This window comes from Esox lucius, chromosome 5 (genome assembly GCF_011004845.1).
Source record: "Esox lucius isolate fEsoLuc1 chromosome 5, fEsoLuc1.pri, whole genome shotgun sequence".
Classification (NCBI taxonomy): domain Eukaryota; kingdom Metazoa; phylum Chordata; class Actinopteri; order Esociformes; family Esocidae; genus Esox; species Esox lucius.
Genome location: NC_047573.1, coordinates 23,023,861 through 23,036,743, shown reverse-complemented (window position 1 = coordinate 23,036,743; position 12,883 = coordinate 23,023,861). Strand labels below are relative to the sequence as shown.

The 12,883-nt window shown below is 40.0% G+C and overlaps 1 protein-coding gene across 1 annotated transcript in view; it reads right to left on the bottom strand.

Annotated features, from left to right (window-relative positions):
* kcnk12 (potassium channel, subfamily K, member 12) overlaps positions 1 to 12,472 on the bottom strand; it is a 48,823-nt gene extending 36,351 nt beyond the window's left edge. Inside the window, exon 1 of the mRNA XM_013133782.3 lies at positions 11,011 to 12,472. Within this exon, the coding sequence (XP_012989236.1) occupies positions 11,011 to 11,350 (340 nt within the window). The 5' untranslated portion in view covers positions 11,351 to 12,472. The remainder of the gene's footprint in view (positions 1 to 11,010) is intronic.
* Between the last annotated feature and the right edge of the window lie 411 nt (positions 12,473 to 12,883).

The window sequence follows — 12,883 nt, the reverse complement described above, 5'->3', positions numbered from 1 at the left end:
GCACTTCAAGTTTATTGACTTCCCAGAAATTCCTAATGATTCTTGTACCAACGAAGTTGGTGAGAGGATGTCACTTTGTGTTTAAATCCTGTTCTCCTGTCTTTGGGGGCTATTTATATCCACTGTAAACCTTACCCATTCTACCCGGGTGAATTCTGCTCTGGCATTTTGGCTGGAGTTTACATCTCTCTGAGTGCCTGAGCGACCACACAGGGAATTTTAACTACACAAGCCTTAAACAAGATCTTCCAAGATACAAGCCAAGAAAAGCTCAAGGAACTACTTCTGCAAAACATAATTTTGGAGCCAGGCTTTGAAAGCAGTGCTCCAGTAACGACTTCTCTTCTTTCTGGAAAGACATCAGACAGATTGCAAACTACAAACCTATAAGCCCCTGATTCCTTGTTGTTTTGAAATTGAAACTGCCTAAACTGCAGATCTTTCCTCAGAAAGGCCTTCAGTCCTCAAGTCTCTATAGAGGTCTTCCCCCGACAGACTTCAAGTATTTCGAAAGAAGCAAAGGTGTTCATCAATATGATTATTGATCCATGTTTTAAGACTGTTATGAAAACATAGTTTATTTTTATTTTTATTTCAGTGCGACGACGGCAGCATGAAAAATGAATATTTCTCTCATTGTCAATGAATGCAAATAGCTCAGGCATTATAATGTTTGGCGATATGTCCATGGTTATAGTTGGTGTGGAATTCTGCATTTTTTATGTTTATTGGGACATACTCGTGGAGACAGTCGGACAGGCATGATCAGGGGTTGAACATTTGACTTCTGGGTTCATTTAACTAGAACTAGACATTAAACACACAACTACGTTGTACAAAATGAGAATTGGGTGAATATAAATTACTTAAAAGAACAACCAATATTTAGAATGACTACAAACTAATGCACGTTTTTTCTATGATGTGTTATTTTCTTTCATCCATAACATTTAACAGTAAATCCAACTCAGATTTCATCATGGAATGCCTGCGATTTTCCTCCTAAAAACAACTGTCACGACCAAACCGTTTGGACTGCAAGCAAATAAACATCTCAGTTACACATAGTGTATTGTCAAGGAATGTAAACAAAATGGTTGGTGTGAGGTGCATAATTGTTTTCTGTTGCCTCCGGGCACCAATTTGCAGTAGAGGGTTAAACAGATAGGGTTAAACTGGTGGGAGAATTGTTTTCTTTATTGGCTTAGTGCTTCTGTAAAGACATGAAAGGGAAATGCCAGTCTCTTCATCTGTTTCTATGTTTACTCACAGAGCCATTCTACAGAAGTGTCTCAAGCAGCAGGGTGCCTGTGTGTGTGTGTGTGTGTGTGTGTGTGCGTGTGTCGTTTTGTGTGTTTGTGTGTGTCTGTCAGTCTGGGTGTCTGTGTCAGCAGAGGTTGCCAGTGTGACAGAGGAGAGGTGCGTGGAGTGACCCTACATTCACCATCCTGCTGTGAGCAGTACAAATAAAGAACCCAGCCCTGCCACAGAGAACGAGTCAGCGGACGCTCTCCGGCGAGACAGAGCACATGAAATAGAAAGTCAGGGGCCAAGGCAGCAAGACACTGAAAGAGAAAGAGAAGAGAGAAAGAGAGAGAGGATAGAAAGAGACATTTAAGGGCCTGGCCTCCTGAGTGACGCAGCAGTTTAACGCACTACTTCGTGGTGTCACTACGTAACTACACACTCAGGCAGATTGGACATCGTTGAGTTAAATTGAAGTGGTTAGAGTCAAGGGGCTGACACATCGTGGTTGAGCGAGCAGTGTGATAAGAAGTAGCACAGCTTGGCAGGGTTTGTCTCGGGGGAGGCGTGTCCCGATCTTTGACTCTCCCAAGCCTGTTGGGATTTGCTGCGATAGACAAAAGGTCATAACTAGAAATTGGACTGACATCAAAGAGAACTGAAAATTCTGAACTAGATGAGAGCAAAGCAAAAGGCCAGCAGAGACGCAGAGAGAAGGCCATTTCCGCCTCTAAACTAAGATCCCGTCAATCCATATGATCTCATGATTCTCTCATGTCACTAGGTGATATATATATCTATATATAAATATATAGATAGATATATATAGATAGACACAGAGAAAATGTCAAAGCCTTCCCACACACGCACACTGAGACCCAGACGCACAGAGCCTTTTCTGTACTGTCAGAAGTCACTGATACTGCAATCCCATAATACAGTTAAAATCATACAATTAGTGTATATTATGCATGAGTTCACAATATTTTATTCACCTTAATTGCATAATGGCACAAAAGGTTTGCATTTTGACCACTGTTACAGCACAAACAGGCCAAGGTAATTAAATGTAATAAAAAACTCTTGAATGATTGAATTATGAAATGCTCACCAGAGCCCTGGGAAAATAACCATGACCCAAAATAATCTATGGTTGCATGATGTGCAGCTAGACAATTATTTACTCTCAAATAATGTTTACTAACTTGAGGATCAGTATTGATTCACCGCTTGCTGCAATGAATAGCAATGATGACTATTTCACTTTTTCAACTTTATGTTACATGGTTCCTCCCTCTTAAAGATGACTATTGGCCAAGAAAACCTGTCATGGATGATTCAGTTTCCCTACTTCCGAACTTCAGCTTGCTTAACCAATGCTAGCTAAAAGTCAGTGGAAGTAATCAGGGCTGAACATGTTAAAAACTCACCTGAATTCCACTCCATTACGGTATGACGTTACATACTAAATGTAATTTGGCCATACAAAACATCCTCACTTACTCTGCTCACCTTCTGTGATTACTTCTATTCATTTTTAGCCAACAGCGGAGAAAGGTAACTAAAATTTGGATGAAGAATGTATACTTAATGAAAACTGTACAAAAGAATAGATTACAGATGCTCCAGAGATGTGTTGAAAAGCTCTGTCTATCTTGTCTATCATATGTACAGATAATTAAAGAGATAATACTGCAAGAATGCCAAATACAGAGACACCTTTACTTTTCTCTTTAGTACAACAGGACCTGAACTGAGCATGTTCTGTTTTGTTGCGTTTTATAAACTAAAAAGGTTAATAACAAAAAGAAACAGTGATTGCGCCACAAATGTTCTGGCTGACGATATCACAAAAAATATATTAAAATCTTTGTGGATTGGGTGAATCACTGATCAATGAGATAGAGAACACTCTCAATCTTTCACATGATACACACTCATGTGTGGTGCCACTGACTGAGTTCTCACATCAATGCTTTTGGTGGAGTTGACAACACAGTCTCACGGGTAAAACATTGTCACATTCAGTGTTCAAATGCACCCTAACGTATTTGATTGAATGGATCTAAGTAAGCATGACATAGAAAGCATTATATGCTGTATTTTATCAGAGTAAAAGTTTCAGTAGGACAGAGTCACAATAATATCTGTAATTCCCCAACTTTTTGAGCTATGAGTAAGCCTTTGCAGTTCATGGCTTTGACTTTCACAACCTGAGTGAAATTTAAATTACTCAAAGAACTCTTACAATAAAACAAATGCTCCAACTGAACTGTTAGCACTATAACATCATTTACACACTCTTTAGACTCTGTGGACTTGGTGTTTAGTGTCGAAGTAAAATGTGCGGGATGTGAAATGTGTATCTGTCTGTCTGTCTCTCTGTCTGTGTGAGTGAAAGTGCTGTCAACTGAACTTACTATATGTGATATTTATCCCCCCGAATCCATGCATACACACACACACGCATACACACACTCCCATCCACCCACCCACCCAATCTGAAAGCAAAAGGACAACGTGTACTAAATCAGCATTCAGATGTTTCATACATACTTTGGTCCCTCCCAACATATTAAGGCTCACTAGACCGAAAAACTCATAATATTAAGTTGGCATTTACATTTCGACAGGTTGTCTTGTGATATCCTGTTGCAGCTCGCCTTGTAGTCCCTATCAGCTTGGAAATAAAAACCAATGAAGCTGCTAAAAGCCAATTTCACTTTGAACATAGTACTACACGGAGGAGAGGCAGGCTAAATCATAAACGCATCAGCATGCTCAATTCAGAATTGAAAATACCTCAAATGACATTTGATTTCAAAACTATATATATGAAGTAATAAACAGTATGCAGAATTGCAATTTTAATTTCACATATAGGAAATATAATTTAATACAATTTCAATGACACTTATTTTCTGGTCTTTATTTGACCATTGGACATACATAAATAAGCCAGACAAATCCAAAGAATACATTTCTGAGAAGTTGCAAGATATTTTATATACAGCAAATATCAAAAGATGTGTTTACGTTGTGGTCCTTTTATGGAGATAATCTATAAAAATACACCAACTCTTTAAGTTATACCTGATTTGGTTCGGTGCAAAGAGGGAACCTGGCATATCAGGTAGCTCACACAAGATCTAAGTCTATATTAGACGTTTGTCTAAGTGGAGAGAATGTCTGAATTGGGCACTGTCCACAAGGGGGCAATGATGAGAGCTGAAACTGTTAAATAGATTGGCCGCTTGAAAGAGAACTTAGGTTGTACCTTTAGATCAACAGCTCCGATCAGTTATGCCTCACACACGTCATATTTAAACACATGATGATGTTGCACTGGATGCTCCCGGCCTGCCCCCCGGCGGTTCAAGTCATTGCATATGTTGACATTTTGTTTACTCTGTGTCATCTTTAGCGCAGCTAGGGTCAGTCAACAGGGCAATTTTACTTACCAACTAGTTTGAATGGCTACAGACTAGCTGTTAAGTTAAAAACATACACTCTCATGATGGACCATGAGCCTTATAGCAGGGCAGCATTGGGATGGCAGGAATTACGATGGGTGTCAGGTTGTGGAGGAAAACATCTTGTTAATTCTTATGAGCAACCTGAAAAGACATCACCTGACTAGTTTACAATATTCCTTTAAAGGGAGTAAAATTTGGAAACTACTAAAAACCACATCCATCATTTCTCAATACACTCAAATGTAGCTTGAGATGGCATCAATACCTCTTTCTGTTTGTATATTGCTTGATAATCAATATTTTCTAGCACGGCAGACTTTTTCAATGCAGGTGGTGGAGGGTGATTAAAAGATTCAGTTGTTGGATATCCTCACATTGATTGAATTCCAGTTGGAAAAGCACATGTCTTTGCAAGCCAGCATTGAGGTTGATTCAATGTATAATAGGATTGTGTGTTTGCACAACAAAACGGCATGGATGTTAATATAATGGACAAATTATACAGCCAGCTGCAAAGGAGATGGAGATGGCTCAACAAAATGGCATGGAGATTGATTCAAAGTACATTTGTACGGCAAGCTGCTGCTGTGAGAGGATGGTGAGTTCCAGCGATATTATACCAACAAAAGTTGAACATTCAAGACGCTTTTCGCGACTGGTTACCTCACAAATCCACTTCTGTTATAGAATGTTTTGACAGTGTGTCATTAGGGTCACCCTGGGCCAAATGTTTGCCACTGGGTATCAGCTCTGTAACTCAGCCTGTTTGGCCTCCGGGTACACACATACAGAAACGCACACATACTCACACACATCCAGACACACACCATCAGCTATGCAAAGCGGCCCGTCTCTAACCCTCAGGCTTCGCTTGCAGGGAAACATGCTCTTTAGTGACCTATCGCCGGAGCAAATGTTAAATGTTTCCCGAAGTTCACCCGTGGGTCCTGTCCTATACACAGTGACGCACAGTGTCCCTCAGAATGGATGGAGAGCCACCTGAATATAGAGCAGAGACAGCTGAGATACCCAGGCCAAAGAGACAGAAATAGAAATAGGATGTATCCTTCATGCCAAAGGCTCGTCCACAGCTAAGATAACACATGACTGGAAAACGGGCTAATCTGGTGTTCTGGTCGAAAGCCATGTGGGAGAAAATAAACAAGGTTCTTATGCTTAAGGAAGATGATGATGCAGTTGTTTTTACGTGACTGGTGATTAATGTATAATATATTGTACCGATCTCCACTGCGTGTGTATGTTTGCAGTTGGGTTGCTTTCTTTAAAGGTCAAACTCTCTCTCAATTTAAAATCAGACTTGAGATGTGCATTTGGTTGTTCACCGGTGACGATGATAGGTTACTCCCACTCACCAGATACTGGTGTTATATCCAGAATAGGGTTTCCAGATGACTGCTACTTACCTCCTCCAGTATTTCTACATGTTATTTTTACATGCAGTAAGATGTAGAGCTGGATAGGGAAAGGCACTTCTGTAGCCAAACATCTAATTGATCAGGGCATGTGTTTAAAGGCATTAAATAGTATGTTATGATGGTGCATTGAGAATTTATACTGTTTAAAGCCGTTGTTTCTGCTGCATTGTTGATGTATAAGTGGATGAGGTATATGAATTTAATTTGACTGACACACAGTATACGAAGTAAATCCAAGTATTTATGTATGGGTACAGTGGATATAAAAAGTCTACACACACCTATTAAAATGCCAGGTTTTTGTGATGTAAAAGAACGAGACAAAAATCTGAACTTTTTCCACTCTTAATGTGACTTATAATGTAAACAATTCAATTGAAAAACAAACTGAAATCTTCAAGGGGGAACATTTTTAAATAAAAACCTTACAATAACCAGGTTGCATAAGTGTGCACACCCTCTTATAATTGGGGATGTGGCTGTGTTCAGAATTAACCAATCACATTCAAACTCATGTTATTTTGAAGTCATTACACACCTGCCATCATTTAAAGTGACTCTGATTAATCACAAATAAAGTTCAGCTGTTCAAGTAGGATTTTCCTGACATTTTCTTAGTTGCATCTCATCTCAGGTCCACAGAGAGCTTCCAAAGCATTAGAGGGATCTCATTGTTGAAAGATATCAGTCAGGAGACGGGTACAAAATAATTTCCAAAGCATTAGATATACCATGGATCACAGTGAAGACAGTCATCCTCAAGTGAAGAAAATATGACACCAAGAACTGGATGTCCCTCCAAAATTGATGAAAATACAAGAAGAAAGCTGATCAGGGAGGCTTCCAAGAGGCCTACAGCAACATTAAAGGAACTGCAGGAATTTCTGGCAAGTACTGGCTGTGTGCTACATGTGACAACAATCTCCTGTATTCTTCATATAAATGTGCTATGGGGTAGGGTGGCAAGATGGAAGCTTTTTCTTACAAAGAAAAACATCCAAGCCGGCTGAAGTTTGCCAAAACAAACATCATGTCCCCCAAAAGCATGTGGGAAAATGTGTTATGGTCTTATGAATCCAAGGTTGAACTTTTTGGCCATAATTCCATAAGGTATGTTTGGTGCAAAAACAACACTGCACATCACCCAAAGAACACATACCCACAGTGAAGCATGATGGTGGCAGCATCATGTTTTAAGGCTGTTTTTCTTCAGCTGGAACCGGGGCCTTAGGCAGGGTGGAGGGAATTATGAACAGTTCCAAATACCAGGCAAATTTGGCAAAAAACCTTCAGGCATCTGTTAGAAAGCTGAAGATGAAGAAGAGGTTCCCTTTTCAGCATGACAACGACCCAAAGTACACATCCAAATCCACAAAAGCATTGCTTCACCATAAGAAGATAAATGTTTTGGAATGGCCCAGCCAGAGCCCAGACCTGAATCCAATTGAACATATGTGGGGTGATCTGAAGAGGGCTGTGCACATGAGATTTCCCCACAATCTGACAGATTTGGAGCACTTTTGCAAAGAAGAGTGGGCAAATATTGCCATGTCAAGATGTGCCATGCTAATAGACTCCTACCCAAAAAGACTGAGTGCTGTAATAAAATCAAAAGAGTGTGCACACTTCTGCAACCAGGTTATTGTGAGTATTTCATTTTTTTACCCCCTCAAAGATTTCAGTTTGTTTTTCAATTGAATTGTTCACATTAAAGGTGGAAAAAAGTTCTGACATGATTTATCTTTGTCTCATTCTTTTACATAACAAGAGCCTGGCATTTTAACAGGGGTGTGTAGACTTTTTATGTCCACTGTATATTATACGGTATATAAGGTTTATGATCAGTTTCGATATGTTTTATGGATTGTTGCTTGAAAAAAATGATATTTAACAGCTTTGTTGATATCGAGGAACAAATTCAAACCCCCAGATTGTAAGTAGAGTCCATAGATGTTATATGCCTTTGCCGACAAGAAACATGTTTTTGACAAGGCTTAACTTTTGATGTAATTAACTTTCCTGTCATGGGATGGAACTTTTCGCAATTACAGATAAGATAGAAATCTCCTGAGTCTTCGTCCATCTCTTCTTTTCTTGGTCTCTCACTCCCTTGTCATTTCTCTCTCTGTCTCTCTTTGTCTCTTTATTCACCCTAGGAGGACATGAGTTAAGGGCTGTGCCTCAGAACCTGGCCTGACAACCACCTGACCAATTACTTATTTGTCTGTACCTCAGCTTATGAACACAAGCTTATGAAAAGCCAACTGACATTTGCATTTACTCTGGAGGAGCTGACTTTATGCAGCCTATATTTCCACAGTGATTAATTTGAACACTGATATGAAAAGCCAACTGACCTTTTTGCATTTATTTTGGCCCGTTTTTGGGTCACAGATTTTTTAAAACTGTATGCATTATAAAATGTATGCACTGAACTGTTAGAGCATGTCATGAACTAATTAAATGTAATGTACACATAGAATCTCCAGAGGACTGAAAACCACTTGGAGCCTGGGTCCTTCCTAGGTTTTTTCCCAGGTTCCTTTTTTCTTTATTTCAGGGATGTGTAAAGCAATTTGTGAAAGTTGCTGATATGAAACAGCCTTTTTGAAATACATTTGAATTGAATTAGAATGACATACAGTATACTGGGTAAAAGCCAATGCCTAAATGGAACAAAAGGCTTAGCAAGATGCTAATGAGGGGACTTTACATGGTGCAGGAACATTGATAATACATGTACATTAGGGATAAAATGCAGACATTGGGAAAACACTGGATAAAAGTTAATGAAGAGAATGTCTGTTTTTTTTTGGCTGACACAACAGCCAACAAACAATATTACTGCAACTGTTTACCAGTGAATAAAATAACTTTCTAACTGATTGCTTTGTGTAACACCAGCCTGCAATTTATAAGCAACTCCACTTCAACTCATTTACAATCAGTTTTCAATGTACGTATATACTATAGTTCAACAGTTGGGTAGACATTTCTTTTTCCTTGAAGATAACATCAGATGGATCAGAAATACAGTGTAGACATTGTTTATGTTGTTAATAATCCAGCTACAATAGTCATTTATAACATTAACAATGTCTACATTGTGTTTAGGATCTATTTGATGTTATTTTAATGGACAATAAATATGCTTTTCTTTAGAAAACAAGGACATTTCTAAGTGACCCCAAACTTTTGAGATTAGATGTGTCTTTTCATCAGCACACTGTTTATTGCAACAATAGGCTTGAAATTAAATTAGCTAAATTATCTGTAACTAGAAAATCTGTCAACATACCAGACAAATAAATAAACAAGATGCGGGAAACAGCTGGTCAATATGAGGGAAGACTTCACAGCCTAGTTAGGTATTTTTCACGTTCTCTTACTGGGGCCACTTTGGTTGATGAGGCATCAGTTTTAGGGGCACAACAATACAAAATAATGCAATCCTTAATGCAATGAAGGGGTACACCATAGGCTACGCTGAAGTCCACTAGGGGCCTGCAACTGCCCCAGGGCCTTGCAAAGATAAACAATGTCAAGACCATACAATGTATCGAATGACTGCAAAAGATGTGTGGAAGAGAAACCTAGTGGTTAGAACATCTGATCACTAACCAAAAGGTTAAATCCCCAATCCACTAAAATGTAGAATCTGCCACGCTGTCCCTGAGCAAGGCAGTTAACCCTCATTCCACCCAGGTTGTTCCTGAAAGTAAACATGTGCTCTCGGTCATATTTACCTGGTAAAATAAGGGCAGAAATGTATTTTCATCAATCACTCGTGTTAGGTTGTCAGATGTCTCGGCAAAAACAAATCAATGCTATCTAGCTAGCAATGTCTTTCCTTGTGTATCCAATTTCAGCTTAGGTATACGTTGGTTGAGTTTTCTGTATCTTGGTAGAAGCAATTACGTTTTTTAGGGTAGGCTCATAATCTCCATCATTGCAAGGTGGCTGATATATTTTCCAACTGTCAGATGAAGCAAAAAGTAATCCACATTCTAGAATGCTCTTCTAGCCACTAATCAGACATTGTTATCTAGGGGGAATTTAGGCAGCTAGGTGTTCAGTAAATTGTAAGTTTTTCTTTTACAGTTTTGGGATTTAAAACAGCAACCTTTGGGTTACTGTCACAACACTAGCCACTTGGTAATCTGTCGCCTTTCTGTTAGTCCACTAACGCAATTCCTTAAGTAAACTCCAGAAGAAAAATAAAAATCTAAACTAAGGCATGTTGCATATGCTGTAGTTTAGGTCGTGATATATGCAAAGCATATATAGCCAGTCTACAACAATGTCACCATGAGGAATGGTTTAGGCCTTCTGCATCTGATGACCAAAATATACATTCAAACTGGCATTTCAAATCTGTATTCTGAAAAGGGTGATGAGAAGAATGCAATGCCTGAGTAATGTTACCCCTTGGTGGTTGACACCCCCTCAGTGACACCTAATAATAGCTGTCTTTCCCCTTTTAAGAGTCATCATCCTGCTCTGCATGTTCACCCAACATATCCATGTAAAACAATATTTATGGAGTATGTTTTTCGCAAGCGATATATTTCAGTGTTCTATGCAATGCCGTGTCACTGTGTCGCTCAAACATTCTTTTAATTTAATTTAGACTTACTCTAAAAGCCCTAATACTTGGCATAGTTAGTGCAGCAAATTCTCAGAACGTGAGGTTCAAATTGTGCAGGCTCTTTTGTGAGGCAAGCAGGAGAGTGCATACAGCGGTAGGCTGTTAAATAATGAATTTTGTCCTACTCTAATCTCTGAATGCGTTTACCTTTCCTACTCACGAAATAAATTGAGTCGCTGATAAGCTTAATTAATTTTGAACTCACCAATAGTTGACACCACAGTCCCAACAAAGTAAAAAGCCCCGGTAAAATCCCATCGCGGTCTGAGAGCGTCAGCTCGGATGCCTGCGGCGATTGCGGTCTCGTACTCCCGTAGGAAAGAGTTCAGATCCTCTAAGCTGATATTGAAAGTCTCGCTGAAGTTGAAAAGTGTTCTGTTCCATTTACCGTGCGCCTGCACCTCCGAAGGCCGCTCTATAGCGGAAAACACCGCGGCGCCACAAAGCAGATACAAAATTATTAAGACCGCGAGCAGCAAGAAGCGGCCGTTGTCTTCGTTTATGTGGAGGGAGCGGCAGCCTTGCAGTCGCTGGCCAGGCATCATCCAGACTTCAGCACCACTAGCGCGAAGGACAGCGACCCGCTCTGCGTTGGACAGGGCATCCAATCACTTGATTGTCCCACTTAAGAATGTTTAAAAAAGTATATAAAATAAAAATAGGCTAATACAAGGGCTAAGATAAACCCCAAATGACTACGATATTTACACAAGCCAGTCTCCCTTACCATCAATTGTACAGCTTAGTCTATTTTGGACAACTAAGAAGAAACAGCCCAACTTGTGGTACGCGAAATAGATATAGAACCATTATTCCATGGACTGGACTGTGACCGAATACTTTTTTGTTGGTTTCCAGAGTATACCTAAAAACACCTAACAAAAACGAATTATAATTACATTATACTAAGCAGTGGTAACGCAACAAAGTGAATCTACTCATCCGTTCGGCTATTCCCCTTCCCCTTATCCATTGTGCAAGGTATAGGACCGGATATGTAGTCAGAAGCGTATCTTCCGCTGGGTAGCTGCACCAAACCGCACATCTCTCGTATTATATCACTTTCTGCCACTACCCTTTGACACGGTCGAAGAACTACACGTATAAAGATCAGTCACTGAGAAATGCCGCGGGCTCTTCTGGGTCATTTTGTTTCTCGGTCTCAGCCTAAACTCAACTCCTCAATCTATCTTCCCATGACAGACTATCTGATGCGGGTATTGCGCGGAGCTGCGGTGCTAATGAGTCAGTAACAGTCGAGAACAGACACTGGCAGCACATTTCATCGGATCTGTGGATCTCTGCTGAGATCATGCTATACTAGACTGTCCCGAAAACTGTAGTGTGTCCCACGGAGCCCATATCAAATCCACCACCGTCAGCATAGAGTGGAGAGATAAGCCTGAGAGGATACGACTGTTAAACGACGAAGCATCAACAGGCAAACATTCGTTGACTTTAAATTATTTCAGTGGTACTGACACATCCTTTATATTAAAGTATACCGTTTGGTCCTCTGACCAGAAGCCAGCTTTAGGTGCATATCTTTTTTTTTCTTGAGTATTGTTTGACCAAATCCCATGGACACACAGGATTCACAGACATGATTGATGATTTCCTGCTCCTTTCTCTACAATGCGTCAGTAGCACGTTAGGCTGTGGTCTATGTAGAGCGACACTGGATTGTTCCCAGTGCTTAATTCATGATTCCCCACAAGCAACAATTAGTCCACACTTCGACAAGTGACACACTTTTAAAGTAGGCTACTGTGTCTTCTGAAAGTATTTGACAGAGATAGATATCAGCAAAAGTCCCAGGAGCAGCCTGTGGAAAAATCGAAATTCATATCAAAACGCCTCGACATTCTGATATTGACCGTTACTTAATAAAGTCCGATAATGAAAGATCCACGAAAAAACAAATATCGCTGCCACACAGCCAGCTGTCAACTACACGCGACTCGTTGGTGCTGTGCGCATCATGTGCCACAGGCGTTCCCGAATGCGCAAAAAATAAGAGGTACGGGAAGACGCATACTTTGAAGCGATTATGGTGAATGTTTCAGTTGCTTACCGGC